General features: G+C 35.5%; 1 protein-coding gene across 1 annotated transcript in view; it reads right to left on the bottom strand.

Moving 5' to 3' along the window:
* The window catches only part of LOC150099493 (uncharacterized), a 301,600-nt gene that overhangs the window by 243,644 nt on the left and 40,301 nt on the right, over nucleotides 1–17,655 (bottom strand). The window contains exon 7 of the mRNA XM_090404210.1: nucleotides 13,810–13,914. Within this exon, the coding sequence (XP_090260336.1) occupies nucleotides 13,810–13,914 (105 nt within the window). The remainder of the gene's footprint in view (nucleotides 1–13,809; nucleotides 13,915–17,655) is intronic.

Below are 17,655 nucleotides of genomic sequence, written 5' to 3'. Positions count from 1 at the left end.
TACTTGCACTTTTTTCCAAATATTTCTATATGTCTGGGATTCATTTCCTACTCTACTGTTCTTATTAGATATCTAAAACAGTAGAATAGGACATTTCCTTTTTCTTTACATAAACTATCCTCACTCACTCAAAAAATTCCTTTAGTTCTTCCAAAAGGTTCTACGAAGGTGGTCTGAAAAGTTCTCTGCCTCGACCATAGATGCCAACACTATCGGCACGTTTTTTTTTTTTTTGGTACATCTGTCATAAGCATCCATGTGAAATTGCAGGTCATTCTATCAAATAGTTTGTTTTATACACTTGGCTGAAGCAAAAGTGCTGTCTGTATCCCTTGAAACGGATACAAGTCTTTGTAAAAGAAGGTTTAACACCAAAAGAAATTCATTTGAAGTTCATACAAGTTTATGGGCACTCTTCTCCTTCATTTTCGACAATTAAGAAATGGGCTGCTGAGCCCATTTAAACATGGTTGTACCAGCCTTGAAGATGATCCATGCAAAGGATGTCCAAAAAAGTGTAACACCAGAAATCAGTGATCAAGTGCATGATATGGTAAAGTGCGTGAAATTGCAAAGACTATAGGTATTTCAAAAGAACGTGCAGGATATATTTTGCATGAAGAATTGCAAATGAAAAAGCTTTGTGCAAGATGGGGTTCCGTGCTTGCTCGCAGCAGATCAAAAACACACTAGCATGAAAATCTCTGAACAGTGCTTGGAGCGTTTTAACAAGAATAAAACTGATTTTGTGCATTGATTCATTACTATGGATGAGACTTAGATTCACTATTACACACCAGAATCCAAGTTGTTCAGCGCCAAAGAAGACAAAGTTGGTTCCATAAGCAGGAAAGGTCATGGCATCGGTGTTTTGGGATGCTAAAAGGCATTTTGTTTCATTATCTTGAAAAGGGTAAAACAATAACCGGGGAATATTATTCTGATCTTTTAACAAGAGCAGACAGAAAAATTTGTGAGAAAAGACCTGTTTGCAGAAGAAAAAAAAATCATCTTTCGTCAGAACAATACACCTGCCCACAAAGGTGTTTTGGCAATGGGAAAATTAAGGGATTTGCATTATAAATTGTTGGAACATCCACCTTATTCCCCAGATTTAGCTCCTTCTCACTTCTATCTCTTCCCAAAACTAAAACTCTTCGTTGCTGGTCAGTGTTTTTCTTTAAATCAAGAGGTGATTGCAGCTGTAGAGGGGTATTTTGCAGATCTTACTGAGAACCACTATGGGGATGGGATGGCATTGGAGCATCACTGGAATAAATGTATTAGTCTTAAGGGAGATTATGTTGAAAAATAAAAATAATTTTGAAATTATAAATTCGTTTTTTCATTATTAGGTCGAGAACTTTTCAGACCACCCTTGTACTAAACCCTTTGGTCTGTTAACCCACAAGTACAAATAAATGTTATCGTCTAATTCACATTTTGGGAATATAACAAAGATCTGTGTTTAAGTTTTGTCGATTTGGAAAAGGCATATGACAAGGTGCCAAGAGAGAAGCTATTCAATACACTACAGGTATATGGTGTCAATGGGACATTATATCAAGCAATACTTAGTCTTTATTTGAGTTGTAAGTCGGCAGTTAGAATTGAAGGAAGTACAGGGAGATGGTTTAATGTTAAATCTGGTGTGAAACAAGAATGTACATTATCCCCTCTATTATTCATTATCTATATGGATCACATTATGAAGGAAAGTGGTATTAAACATGATATCAAATTGGAGATGTTAATGTCAGCTCTTTGCTTTATGCAGATGATGTTATACTTCTAAATAAATCCACGACAAGTCTGCAAGATTGTCCGACTAAATTGAATAGCTGTTGTAATAGATATGGTATGAAGGTCTACAATAAAAAGATAAAGACAATGAAAATAGGCAGAATTATTGAAAATGTCAACTGTGTTGTGAATGGAGAACCTGTGGAACAAGTAAAACATTTCAGCTACTTAGGCACGATTTTTACTGAAGATGGTAAATTAAATATAGAAATAGACAACAGAATCAGCAAAGTTGGTATGGTGGGAAGTCAATTGAATAAATTCATATGGAATAAGAGAGAAATTAGTCGGAACACTAAATTAGCTGTATACAAGAGAGTGTTCAAAATAATTTTAACTTATGGATCTAATTGCTGGGTCAGAAGTAAAGCACTTAACCAAAGACTAGAGACCGCAGATATGAGTCCTGAGAAAGATTAGAGGCGTGAACAGATGGCATCAATGGCAATATCGTATTAAAAACGAGGATATTAGGAAAGAACTTGACATTGTCAGCATCCAGGAATGTGTTAGCAGAGCTAATCTCAGATGGTATGGTCACTTAAACAGAATAGGCAAGGAAAGATTAGCAAAACAAGTGTTTTCTGCCAGGTTGGCAGGAAAACGACCAAGAGGAAGACCAAGATATAGATGGATTGATATGGTACAAAGTGCCTTAGACGATAGAAATATAAGATCTGATAATGTTGGAGTCTTGATGGGTAACAGACTAATTTGGAGGAAAATTGTAGATAGGAAGTTAGTAATGATGTATTTTCATGTAGTACTATCATATCCTGTACACCTCTTGAGGGTACATTTCAGGAATTTGATGATAATTCGCATTTTTAATTTGCCTGTAACCACTAATGTAGATATGGCAGTTCCATAATTCCTCCATTACCTCTACTTCTTTTCTTGATGCTACTTATAATTAGTGCCCATCTTCAATTTTGTTGAAAATACTGTTCTGGTATCTAGCTCCTGCACTACCTTGAATGCACCCATGCAATTGACAGGAGATCTTGCATTAGTCACCTGTTCATGGGCAAATACTATGGACAAGTTTGAATCTCAAGTGGATGCACCCAATAGTTAAGTTTTTGACTGTGTCTACCACAAAGGACTATTAAGCAAGCTCCCATTATTTGGTCTGTCCCTTGACCTCTGCAACCAGGTTCACAGCTTTTTGACTGGATGCACACTATGTGGTGGACAGAACCCTATCATCCCACTGTACAATTAACTGTTTTCTCATTAACTCTTCCTTTTGTATGTTAATGACCTACTTCAGTTGACCACCAGTCCAATACAGTTTCATTAATGACAGAACAGTGCACTCCAATTCATTTGACAAATCTTGTAATACACAAATCAACTTCCACTACCCTCAATTATGATCTCCAAGCCATCTTTCAATAGGGTTCAGATAACCTTGTGAATTTCCATGCTAGTAAAACAGAGTTGTGCCTTATTCCCCCCCCCCCCAAAAAAAAGACTCAAATCTCTAAGCAAGATAACATTTTTCTTCTTGGATTTACCCTAATATCAAGCCTCTCATGTCATAAACAATGACAACTACTGCTTCCTCAGCTTCCAAAAAACTAGGATTTCTCATTCACCCAAGCCATTACTTCACCTCCAAATGTCTGTTAACCTTATACAAATCACAATCTGCCCAACTATTGAATGCTGTTATCACATTTGGTGTGGGGACTCTTTAATAGCACCCTAAAAATACTTAATCAATACAGAAGAGGGAAATCAGACTGATTAATGACCCATCTCTTATCGACTCACTTCACACAGATGATGTTTGGTTTCTGCAATATGCATCTTTTATAAATATTTCTATAAATTTTCATCAATAATTCCTATACTCTACTAAATCTATTAAAACACATGCAGCTCCCAACCAATATCCCTTCACAGTACAACCCATCTCACAGAGCAAGTTTCTTTTTCTCTTCCTTCATCCAGGGCTGGATTTATGCATAAGTTAGATAAGCGTCACGAAGGGTCTCTGCCTCATTACAGAAAACCTAATATTTACTCAACAGAGGGTGGGGTCTTAAAAGTTATAGCTTAAGAGACATAACCTTAGATCGGATCCCCACTTCATCCCTGCTACTGCTTTGTGGAACAGTGTCTCCCCTTTATATGTTTCTCAAGGAATAAAACACACAGGCCTTCAAATCAAGTGTAAACAAGTTTCTCCTTTTCCAACCCACTATCCATACATGGTATTAACATACCATGGGCTGATCAACCAACCTTGCGTGTACGAGCTCAACATAAAAAAAACTACATAGTTGTCTGCTCTCTCGGCAACTCTGTTTAATCTTCTCTCTACCAATCTGATCCTCTTATCCTGAAGGCACCATATGCCAATTGGGATAACCTCTAGGATTTTTATGCCCCATTTTCATGTTCAGATTATTTTTGCTCTTCTAATATTTGCTCTAAACGTAGTTTAGAGCAAATATTAGAAGAGCAAAATTGCTCTAAATATTTGCTCTAATAACTGACACCTTTTACTGGAATGAGGACCATTCTCCACTCCACTGCAAACCTTTGATTTCTATCAAAGGCGTAGTTCTCTAAATAATGTGCCTCTGCTGGCCACAATAAAAATACCAAGTTAAAAACTCCAGGTTCTCATTCAGCTTATATTATAGCCAGAACAAATGTAAGAAATTATTAGCAGATCCAAAGCTGACATCATATGGGTGAAATGCAATAAACTTGCCTCCTAATTAACTGGCTCTTGCAATACCGTTGGGCATAACTTCTGCCCTTTCTCGTCTCCACCCTTCTCACATCCTGATGGCACCATAGTGTAATATTACTTGTGTGTGCACTTATTTTGTAATTGGCTGTGCCATTGTAATATTTCTCTGCTGTTTTATTTACTATTTATCCTTTCTCTAACTATAATCTCTATTAACTATCCATTAATTTCTCTACCTTCTATGTTTCTGTTACTTTATCCTTTACTTCTTTAACTTCCTATTCTTTATTAACTTTACTTTTAGTATTTTTCCTATACTGGGAGAAATCATCAAATTCCTGACGTACACCCCTTGAGGGTGCATGTCAGTGATGTAAAAAATTTACATCACTACTAACTTCCTATCTACAATTTTCCTCCAAATCAGTCTGTTACTTGTCAAGACTCCAACATTATCAGATCTTATATTTCTATCATCTAAGGCAGTGCTTCCCAAACTTCTGGATGTCAGGGCCACCTTTCCAAAAATTAAAATATTTCACGGCCCCCTCGAAAAAAAATCTTAATAGAGAGATATATTATTATAATATTTATTGCATTTATATATATACTAAATTTATATAATACAAAATGTTATATTCAGGCAATGACAATCAAGGAAAAGAAGGAGTAGCCATAGTATTCAACACAAAACACGAGGCTAATCTTCTTGAATGGCAGTCAGTCTCAAGTAGAGTGATGTGGGCAAATATGAGAATGGGGAACTTGACAATGAGACTTATTTGTGCCTATGGTCCCACAGAAGGTTCTACTAAGGTAGAAGTGGAGGAATTTTTTGAGGCTTTAGAAAAAGCAACTGACATGATGAAAAAAAGGAAAAGTTGGTGCTTGTTGGGGATCTAAATAGCAGAGTAGGAAATGATTGCGAGACATACAAAAATATTTTGGGAAAATTTGGAGAAAAGAGCAAAACTAATAATAATGGCAAATATCTGTTGGATTTCTGCTCAGGACATGGACTGGTTATTACTAATACCATGTTCCAACATAAAAATGCGCACAAATTCACATGGAGAGAAGAGGCAAGGAATAAGAAAAGTCTCACTGACTAAGTTATTGTTGATAGCGATGTTTTTTCCCTGGTGCAGAACACCAGAGTGTACAGAGGAATTGAAATTGGAAGTGATCACTATTTAGTCTTGAGCAAGATAAAATTGAATTTCATATTGAAAAGAATAACATGTAAGAAAGTTTTAAAGCGAATAAAAGTTGAGCAGCTGTCAGATATGAACTGTAGACTAAAATACACAAAGATTATTGAAGAAAAAATGAAAGAGTTCGAGAACAGCAACCAAACCTTGGAGATGCAGTGGCAAACTCTGAAGAAAACATTGATCGATTCTGCCAGAGAGGCATGTGGTGAGGTTGTCTGCAAGGATAAAAAAATGAGAACTCCCTGGTGGACACAGGAAGTTAAAGAGGCAGTGAAGGAAAAGAAGAAAGCATATCAAAAGTTCCTGTCAAAATAAGTCACCTTGTGCTCTTAGAGAATATAGAGACAAATGCAAGAATGCTAAACACTGTGTAAGACTAGCTAAACAAAAGTCATGGGAGGACTTTGGCAAGAATATAGAAAATAAATATCAATAAGGTGGCAAGATATTCTGGAGGTTGTTGAAGAAGCTTAAAAATGGAGGAAAGAGCTGTAAAAGGAGTTAGAGATGATAAAGGTGACATGAAAACAGGAGAAAAAGATATCCTTGATGTATGGAGTAATTACTATGAAAAACTGCTAAATGAAACAAGCAGTGATGACAGCACAGTGGTAAAAAACACTGACCAGGCATGCAAGCAGGAATACATATCCATACTTGAAGTAGAAAAAGCCATCAAAGGCTTGAAATGTGGAATGGCAGCTGGAGTAGATGATATTCGACCAGAAATGCTGAAGTATGGTGGTATAAGAGTCTTACAGTGGCTGCACACTGCATAGTCCAGAAAGCCTGGACAGTGGGACGAATTCCCAATGATTGGAGTAGAGCTCTCATAGTACCCATATATAAAAAGGGAAATAAAACTGAATGTGAGAATTACAGATGTATTTCCCTACTGAGTGTTCCTGGAAAGATCTATGCAAATATACTTGAGAAACGGTTGAGAAGAATTGTGGAAGAAAAGCTTGGTGAAGAACAAGCTGGATTTAGGCCAAATAGAGGCTGTCAGGATCAGATTTTCACTTTACGACAAATAGTCGAGAAAGCATGGGAATATAACAAAGATCTGTATTTAAGTTTTGTCGATTTGGAAAAGGCATATGACAAGGTGCCAAGAGAGAAGCTATTCAATATGCTGCAGTTATATGTCAATGTGGCATTATATCGAGCTATACTTAGTCTTTATTTGAGTTGTAAGTCAGCAGTTAGAATTGAAGGAAGTACAGGAAGATGGTTTAATGTTAAATCTGGTGTGAGACAAGGATGTACATTATCCCCTCTGTTATTCATTATCTATATGGATCACATTATGAAGGAAAGTGGTATTAAACATGATATCAAAATTGGAGATGTTAATGTCAGCTCTTTGCTTTATGCGGGCGATGTTATACTTCTAAATAAATCTGCTACAAGTCTGCAAGATTCTCTCACTAAATTGAATAACTGTTGTAAAAGATACGGTATGAAGGTCAGCAATAAAAAGACAAAGACAATAAAAATAAGCAGAATCATTGAAAATGTCAACTGTGTTGTGAATGGAGAACCTGTGGAACAAGTAAAACATTTCAGCTACTTAGGCACGATTTTTACTGAAGATGGTAAATTAAATATAGAAATAGACAACAGAATCAGCAAAGCTGGTATGGTGGGAAGTCAATTGAATAAATTCATATGGAATAAGAGAGAAATTAGTCTGAACACTAAATTAGCTGTATACAAGACAGTGTTCAAACCAGTTTTAACTTATGGATCTGAGAGCTGGGTCAGAAGTAAAACACTTGACCAAAGACTAGAGACTGCAGATATGAGAGTCCTGAGAAAGATTATAGCCGTGAACAGATGGCATCAATGGCAATATCATATTAAAAACGAGGATATTAGGAAAGAACTTGACATTGTCAGCATCCAGGAATGCGTTAGCAGAGCTAATCTCAGGTGGCATGGTCACTTAAACAGAATGGGCGAGGAAAGATTACCAAAACAAGTGTTCTCTGCCAGGTCGGCAGCAAAACGACCCAGAGGAAGACCAAGATATAGGGGGACTGATACGGTACAAAGTGCCTTAGACGATAGAAATATAAGATCTGATAATGTTGGAGTCTTGACAAGTAACAGACTGATTTGGAGGAAAATTGTAGATAGGAAGTTAGTAATGATGTAGTTTTTTTCATGTAGTACTATCATATCCTGTACACCCCTTGAGGGTACATGGCAGGAATTTGATGATGATGATTGTATTTATATTCAATACAAAACATACACAGCGAATATTGCAAAAATCAAATGCACAATACATTTTTTGTCTCTTACCGTTTGGTTCTGAAGACGATGCGGGCTGTTCTGGTAAAATATGAAATACTGTTCTTTTTTTTTTTGAGTTTGCTTCTTCTGATTGTTCACGGGAATTTTTTATTATTATTATTATTATTTTTTTTTTTTAATCAGCCACTTATCCATCTCAGGGTTAAATTTTTTAACGTAGAATAGATCAAATAATATCATCACTTACCAATACTGGCACACCACAGACTGATAACATGAAATTAGTGAATATTACCTGAATAAAGGAATCCCCAGACCAGGAACATTTTTCCCTTTAAGGTAATTAAGCCTAACGTGAAACAGACAGCAAAGGCAGGTTATTAAAACATGCATATGATTGGTGCAGTGTTAACAAAAGATCGTGCAACCGAAAGATAAAAGCATATCTGACAATTGAGTTGAAATTGTAACTCTTCAACCGAATTTCATATGTGAATCATATACACATATACATATATTACTTAGTTTTAACACCTTCGGTTGAATTTTATTGCTGCCTTGGGAAATCGAACTCTCACACATCTAATTAATAACAATAGTTTTTAGTTAGATACTGTGTTTGCCCATGCAACATATGATTTTGTTTCAGTCTATACAGCATAGTTTCTGTATGAGGGTACATGCGATTCATTAATTAGTGTGTTTTTATTCCAGTTATCTCTAATTGCACTATTTGTTCAGAAATATATTACACAGACTCCTCATACCTTATTCACTGGCATAATAAAAGTACTTGTTTTTATTGCCTCTGCAGTATAGTGGCTGTTAGGGAGGGAGTGTTGTTTACCACTGCAAGCGAGTTACTATCTTCCCACATGAAATTGTTTAAGCTTTTTTTCATGTGTGAAGTATATGTGAAACTTTTAGTGGTAACAGAAAACTAGCTCAGGTGATAGTGATAATATAAAAAGAGTTTTGATACATATATAAAGTCAATATCAACAGTCCCTGATTACGAATATGTGATGAAAGAGACAGGAAGATTTGGAGCTTTCCTGGAGAGCATTCTAAGTAAATACAATTAACCACTGCTTTGAAATGAAACATATGAATAAGCAATATTTACTAATATTCATTAAGCGCCGAAATACGCAGGAAGCAAAGTTTGTGAACCAACACCAATGTGTGAATTTTTCCATTAAAATATAAAAAATAATAAAAGTTAAATACGTTTCTTTTAAAATAAAAAAATCTACTTAGTCTTAAAACATAAATTTGTTTTCATTATTTCACGCCCCCCCCTTCAACAAAACCTACACCCCTCAAGGGGGCTGCAGCCCACAGTTTGGGAAGCACTGGTCTAAAGCACTTTGAACCTTATCAATCCACCTATATCTTGGTCTTCCTCTGGGTCGTTTTCCTGTCAACCTGGCAGAGAACACTTGTTTTGCTAATCTTTCCTCGCCCATTCTGTTTAAGTGACCATAACACCTGAGCTTAGCACTGCTAATGCATTCCTGGATGCTGACAATGTCAAGTTCTTGCCTAATATCCTTGTTTTTAATATGATATTGCCATTGATGCCATCTGTTCATGCCTATAATCTTTCTCAGGACTCTCATATCTGCAGTCTCTAGTCTTTGGTCAAGTGTTTTACTTCTGACCCAGCTCTCAGATCCATAAGTTAAAACTGGTTTGAACACTGTCTTGTATACAGCTAATTTAGTGTTCCGGCTAATTTCTCTGTTATTCCATATGAATTTATTCAATTGACTTCCTACCATACCAGCTTTGTTAATTCTGTTGTCTATTTCCTAAATTAATTTACCATCTTCACTAAAAATCATGCCTAAGTAAGTGAAATGTTTTACTTGTTCCACAGGTTCTCTGTTCAAAACACAATTGACAATTTCAATGAATCTACCTATTTTCATTATCTTTTTATTGCTGACCTTCATACCATATCTATTACAACAGTTATTCAATTTAGTCAGGGAATCTTGCAAACTTGTAGTGGATTTATTTAGAAGTATAACATCGTCTGCATAAAGCAAAGAGCTGACATTAACATCTCCAATTCTGATATCATGTTTAATACTACTTTCCTTCATAATGTGATCCATATAGATCATGAATAATAGAGGGGATAATGTACATTCTTGTCTCACACCAGATTTAACATTAAACCATCTTCCTGTACTTCCTTCAATTATAACTGCTGACTTGCAACTCAAATAAAGACTAAACATTGCTTGATATAATGTCCCATTGACACGATATAACTGTAGTGTATTGAATAGCTCTCTTGGCACCTTGTTGTATGCTTTTTCCAGATCGGCAAAACTTAAATACAGATCTTTGTTATATTCCCATGCTTTCTCCACTATTTGTTGATAAAGCATTGAGAGAGCAAGAGTTCTCTCTGAACTCCACTCTAAGCTTAAAAAACTTTAGCAATTTAACATTTAGTAAATGCATGGAGTCATGCAACATATTATATCAACATTAAAAAAATATATCAGCCCATTTCAGTGCAAGGATTATCATGTTCTCTAATTTACAACAGGTAATTCCAACTATATTTGAGAACAAACTATTCTTAGACTAACTTTCCAGTCATGAATTATGACCTATAATAAGCACAATAAATGTCCAATGGATTCTCAGTGAATTTCACATATCATAATCAAACATAACGAAATTTACTTGCATATCTTCAAACTCTATTATACACCCATTCCTAGTTCTATCTTAGGTTCCTTTGGCTTCCCATCCGTTTCAGGTTTTGACTTCCACACAGAGGTTCCGTCGTCACCATCATCTCACTTGGAATGACTTATGGGGCCTGGAGCACTTATTCCTGATGTCTATGAATCAGCCAAAAGAGGTCTGACGATCGAGGCACTTAGCAGACTGTCCTATTGGCAATGCATGCTGGTCCTGCTTCTCTCCTCCCTCGGTAGTTTCACGGCTCCCATGGCTATCCCTCGTGACTTCAACTGGACTGATGAACATGGCAAACTGACTATCTAAAGTTCTTCCTTCTCTTTTTTTTTTTTCGTTCCTAGATGACCTTTATACAATTTTCTCAGGTCTCTGGAAAAAAGGGTCGAGGCCCCCGAACATACCTGCGAAAAAAGTCTTGACCTTCACACTAAAGCTCTTTTGTTCCTACCGAATATACACACTTAATCCTATTTTCAAAAAGGCAGAACTACTTCAGAAGTATATCGCCCTTTTACCACAGACCTTGAAGGTGGTATCAGGCTGACTCTGAACACATTAAAATTCACCTACATTATATACAATTCCGACATCAATACTATGCCGATTTCTAAGGCATTGCCCTTGAACCTTACAAGTAGCCATTTTCTGTTTTTGTACGTTTTGTATCTTACATGTTAATTCCTTGGGGTTAAATACATGGGCTTATATGATATTTACAACGTTAATACAAAGTTAGTTTAGCGTGTTTACGAGTTGCGACCTCTGTAAAAGTCAATGCAAGAAAAAGGAAAATTTCTGCTGCATCGAATTTTACAATAGTGACATCACCAAAGATAAGGCAAACCTCTTGGCAGTCTTTTCATCCAACTCAGGTTAAGACAATCAAGGCAAATCACCTCCTTCAATACCACAAACTGCTCACTGCATGCCTACTCTAATTTTCTGATGTCCTTACCAGAGGAACATCATACTAATACGTTTTCTAGTTCAGATAATATCCCCTGTATTGTGCCCAAAAGTTGGGTCCCTCAGAATTAACAATCATCCTGTATCAACTATATAAAAGGTGTCATATCCATATGCCATCTACTGAACAGCAAAGAAGCAAGCATTTATTTAACCCATATCTAAAAACAGGGATAAGTCTGTCATCAAACCATCTTCCCATCATCTTCATTACCTGGAGACACATCAGTTAGTGATCACCAATATGGAATCAACTATTCTTGTTCTAAAGCAGATCTCCTTGCTAACCTTACTCAAATTTGGACACAGGCCACAAAAAGATTTGAAGAAATCCCCATGTGGTCACTCTTGATATTTCCAAAACATTTGATCACGCCTGAAATCTAGACCTTCTCAACCAGCTACCATCTTATGGCCCTCCTCCTGCCCATTGTGACTGGATTACCAGCTTCCTCTCTGGTCATTCACTGCATGTCATGGTGGATTACTTCCTCTCATTTTTTTTTTTTTGGAATCAATGCTAGAGTTCCCCAGGATTCAGTACTTTTACCCATACTCTTCCTCCTTTGTTTTGACAACCTTCTGTAGCTTCAAATCCTATTCACAGTCTTGCTATACTTTCCATTTGTCTTCATGTGAGAAACCTTAATGAATTTCAATGCTATTAAATTATTACAGAAAAGGCATTGTTCCCTCTTACTTTTGATAATGTTCTGATATCCCTGCAAGATTGTCTTCCTCTTTGGTTGATTTTCATGAACTGTGCATCAACAGTCTCCAAAAAACTTCATATTCTTTTTTTTTTTTTCAAAATACCATTTCTCTCCTTAACACTTAACAGTTGAATTTGAAATTTGTTGATGTTGATTATTGCCTGTTCTAGCTCTTACTTGATTAGAGGAATGCAGCAACTAGTTCAGCAAAACATTGCCCTTGAAAGTACCTGTAAAAAAAGGCAGAAATAGAGCTATTGAAAGTGAAGTGAGTGGGAGTCAGAGAGAGAGAGAGAGAGAGAGAGAGAGAGGAGAGATGGTCACCTCTTAGGCAAATGTGATAACAGCATTCAAGGTTGATTTTTTTATAAACTGTGCATCAACCGTCTCCAAAAAACTTCATATTCTTTTTTTTCCTTTCAAAATACCACTTCTCTCCTTCTCAACAGTTTATAAATTTCAAATCCATTCAACCTTTAATGCTGTTATCACATTTGCCTAAGAGGCGACTATCTCTCTCCTCTCTCTCTCAGACTCCCACTCACTTCACTTTCAATAGGTGCTCTATTTCTGCATTTTGTCTTTTTGTTTTACAGGTTGTTTTACTAAACTAATTTGCAATATTCCTCCTCAGCATTCCTCTAATCAAGTAAGAGCTAAAACAGCCACTAATCAACATCTACACACAGTCTAACTCCAAAATATATTGATCCAATGTCTAATCTTTCTTCATTCCATCTATTTGTTCTTTGGAATTGCCTTTTCCATAATCCCCCCCCCCCCAGCTCTTCAAGAAACATGTTAAGATAGCTTCTTCTCCTTATGATGCTGTTGTTATAGGTCTTGTGACCTTTCCTGAGTGGGATAAGAAATGAATAAAATAAACTGAATTTTAACGTCTGTTTAGTTTTTAAATGTGTAAAGAAAACTAGCTCTGTGTTATTTTAATAAATTAAAGATCTCTCATGATTAAGAAACAGTCAAGAGTGAATGATAAATGAATTTTCCTTATTCCTAAGCTTCTAATTTTGATTGATAAAGAAATTTTTCAAACATTCTGGAAATATAACTTAGAGCAGGTTAAGTGAGGTAGTAATATTTTAATTTTTAATGGATACAAATATCTAACTAATTGCTATCGATATCTTAGACACCATCCTGTTAATTTAAACTGTTTTCAAATGTTGAGTAAAAAGTAACTTTAATATTGAGAAGATTACCTTATTAGGAAAGTTGCCATGCCAAGATTCCTACTATGAATGACCCCCAAAAATGTATATGTAAGGAAAAGGTCACTGAGCAGTCTTACATTCTATATATTATTGTTTGCCATTAAGATCTAACCAAAAAAAAAGAAAAAAAAAAAGCAATTTTAATTGTTCTCATTTTTCTTTACAAAATTCTTTCTACTAACCTCTGGAATAGAAGTAATCATTTTCTTGACATCACTTAACAATGTCTTGCAGTCTGAACATCTGTCATTTGGAGCATTCTCAACATGTTTCATTAACTTATTGTCCTGTAAATAAGAAGAAAATAAATGTAAATATTCAGAAGTTCTATATTCAAGGACCTTAACCAAATATAATGAACAGTGGACAATGAAATAAGCATTTCTTATAAAGGTGACTACTAGTAAAATATATTAAAACATCTGAAATATCCATTCTCAGTGCTGAAGGGAAGCACATTTAATCTGTGTTTATATCATTTTTATCTGTTTTTACCCATAGGTCCTATAAATTATGCATATGAACTGGCAATGTGCTTTAATATTTGTTGCAATGTTGAATGAATATGTACTTAATACGGTGATGTAAATATGAAAAAAAAATCAAATTTGTAAGATAACCTTAATGGGATATATATGATTAAGTTTACATTAATATAATCTTCCTATCAACAATTTGCCTCTAGATTAATCTATTATTTGTCAGAATTACAATACCATCAAGTATTACCTTAGAAGACCAAAATGTAAAATCTAACTGCATGAATTCATCTACTTTTTCTTGAATACCAAAAATGTATGTCAAATTCCTTTTCTAATATATTTTTAAATAAGATTATGCAACTCCTTGAGAGAGTGGCTGATGGTGGGTCTCTTTCAGGTTATCCAATGTCAAAATTACAATTTAAGTCATTAAAATAACTGTTTTATCTGACTGCCACCAATGCCTATATGTCAAAATGTCTTTTAGTTCAAAACCCGAGTTCGAATCTGATATAAAGAACCTTAATCGAAGAAGGTGTTTTTTTTTTTTTTTTTTGAAACTGAAGAAAAGTTAGTCGGTCTCAAACAGGTTGAAGTTTTACCTCTTAATAACTTTTCCTTCCACAACAAAAGCAAATCAGCCGTGGTCAACACCTACCTACAGACAGATCCTCCTTGGAGAACACTGCAGAGACATGGCAAGTCTGTATCAAATATCTAAATTCCTAATCAAAGAACTCAATCCATTTTGAGGTGAATAAATTTTGATAAACGAATAAGATGAATTTTTCTAATACTACAAATCAGGTTATTGAAACCAAAACTGAAATGATTCAAGTATTTCAGTAATGATCCAAAATATTAAAGAATAATCATGTATTCTGGTTGGAAAGATCGGGGCTCGAATCTATCTGGAACTCAAAGAATTCTCTATAAGGAGCTTTAAGTGAAGGTGAGTTAATCAGACTAATACAAATGTGGCAGTTTTCCATTCAGGGATGTGGTCCTCTTGCAGGAAAACACCTATAATTTATCCTACAGAATATATAATTTTGTGGAATGAAGCATTTTCATCCCACAAAATCTAAGGGAACCATCCATGCAGCATACATGAAGAATACTGCAAGAATACAGCAGACATAGTAGTTAATCCTATCTATTAAGTTAGTTGACCAACAGGCCACCATGCTTAACATGCAAAGGAAAGATGAAAATAAAATCTTCCAGCCAGAATCCCAGAATAAACAGTAGCAAGTTGAGAGAGAACAAAAATGGACCAATAGGTGCTTATGCATTTTGCAAAATATGCCTAAAAATTATAAAGAACATAGTCATGGTATTTTTGATCGCACTAGTCTAATTCCTGCAAAGATTTTTTTTTAATCTCTCTCAATACCATATATGGCCAAAAGAAAATTAACTTGATATTCTTCTTGAAGAGCTGGAAGTTTTAGTCTTTGGAGAATACTTCATGGGGAAGACTGTTCCATGGAACAGAGACAGATATAACAAGAGATGAATGGGAGTAACTGCAGGTTGAGCAAAAACTGTGTGTGCATGCACATATACACATATGTGTAGGAGGCATGACAGTTACAAGTTCTGTCAAAGAGTACCCATGGAAATATCTCTAAAAGAGGTATTTCTATAGGTACTCTTTTTTTTTTTAGAAGAAATTTCTAGTAGACTTATCATCTGTGGGAAAGAGAGAGAGGCTGGAAACAGAGGGGGGATCATTAATTAGCTAAACTGCTCTCTTTTGAACAGCATCAGGAATTTTTAGACAGGCCTCAGGTATAAGAGCAAGCATTCCAAGGTTGGGAAGATTTGTACATTGAAGCTGGGCAGATGAAAGTAATGTCTTGAATGAAAAAAAAAAAGCCAAGTTTTCTTGAAACCAAGTAGAAAAAAAAAGACAATTGTATTTTGGAAGTACTGAAGGTGACTAAGTTACCATTGCTTCATTGAAGGATGGTCCAGAGATCAGAGCAATGATTGTAGATCTTAAAATCTAGGATGTTTGAACATTGCAGCGATTGTCACATGAGTAGGAGGAATGAAGGATGCCATCATCAAAACTGAATAGGGTCCGAGGTCAGTGAGAGAAAACGTTTGCTTATATGAGAAAGATGGCAGGTGAAATAAGAACTCTGAGGAGTACATGCATTAGTTGGAAATTATGAAGAAAACACCCTCCACCATAACATGTAATGAACAATCCCAGAGAAAATTGGCAATAAAATTGCAGAGTGGAAGGAAGACCCATAAGATGACAATTTGCTGAGAAGCCCTCTACGCCATACCAAATGCCTTAGAAATTTAAGTACAACAGCAGAGGTTTCTCCAAACCTTTTAGTGATATTTGTCCAGAAGTGGTTAATGTAGGCAAAGAGATCTTTGGATCTTGACTGATGGAATTCATTAGTTAACAATTTTCCAGGTATTGAAGAAGTTAACCCTCAACTTTCAAAGATAAAGCTGACTTCGTGAAAGCATTCTTTTCATCTAACTCCTGCATAGTACAGATTTCTTTTCTTTATTTCATTTTTTTTTTTATCAGCTAACTGCATATGGGCTTGCTTCCATGCTGTGAAGTGGATGCTAGCTGAGTATAATATAGTATAGAGATGGACAGCCATTAGTTCAGGAACACATCTCTTGAACACAAATAATGGACCATTAGAATCAGAAGCCTTCTTGTATTCTGGTTCTTTAATTCTTCTGAATGACCTTATGGCAGAAGCTATAGGTGACATGTGATGCAATGTTCCAGGTAAAGTTGGTGATTTACCTTGGTCATCTATGCAGGAGTTGGATGAGAAGAATGCTGCCAGCAGGTTAGCTTTATCTTTAGATGATTTTGAAATACTGTCAACTGGGTGAGAGGTAGAAGCAGCTTTTTGAAGAGACCAGGAGGAACAATAGCCATTGGGACAGATCAGGTGACCAGTTTTCTACTTTTAAGCACCCTTTCAGAATTACTTAGTTCTGTTGATTGTTTTGCAAGTATCAACATAGGCTATGCCAATTTCTTTTTTTCTTGGACTGTCCCTAGTATACTCCTCGGAAAGCATGGCCAGGATACTGGCATGTTGAACAGAGTGGAGGGGGGGGGGGGTGAAGAGCCTTATTCCAATGAGGCAATTTCTGTCATATGATCACAAGAATCAGGATCCAGAGGATAGCAGCAGGATAACCTGACCATGGAAAATCTGGCAAGAAGTTGATCCACATTTTATATGCATACTATCAGAATATCAGATAGTGAAGTGTAATTCTGCATTCTAGAATTGGCAATGAAAATCAAAATTATGTTAAGGATTGAAAATAGTCAACTCCAGAAAATATCTAAATTCATATCTAACTGTATAATATATCATATAGGTAGATATGAATATATTATGATATATTCATATCTAACTATATCGTATCTAAGAAAATTTCATATCTAACTTCTCTGTGAAAAAACTTAGAGTTAGATATGAAAAAAAAAAAAAAATCAGAACTATACAAATAATTCACAAAAAAAGAGTAAGAATTAACATT

Source organism: Typopeltis vanoorti, chromosome 14 (assembly GCF_054136105.1).
Source record: "Typopeltis vanoorti isolate ZY-2024b chromosome 14, IOZ_Tvanoo_1.0, whole genome shotgun sequence".
Taxonomy (NCBI): domain Eukaryota; kingdom Metazoa; phylum Arthropoda; class Arachnida; order Uropygi; family Thelyphonidae; genus Typopeltis; species Typopeltis vanoorti.
This window is presented reverse-complemented; position numbering and strand designations above follow the sequence as displayed.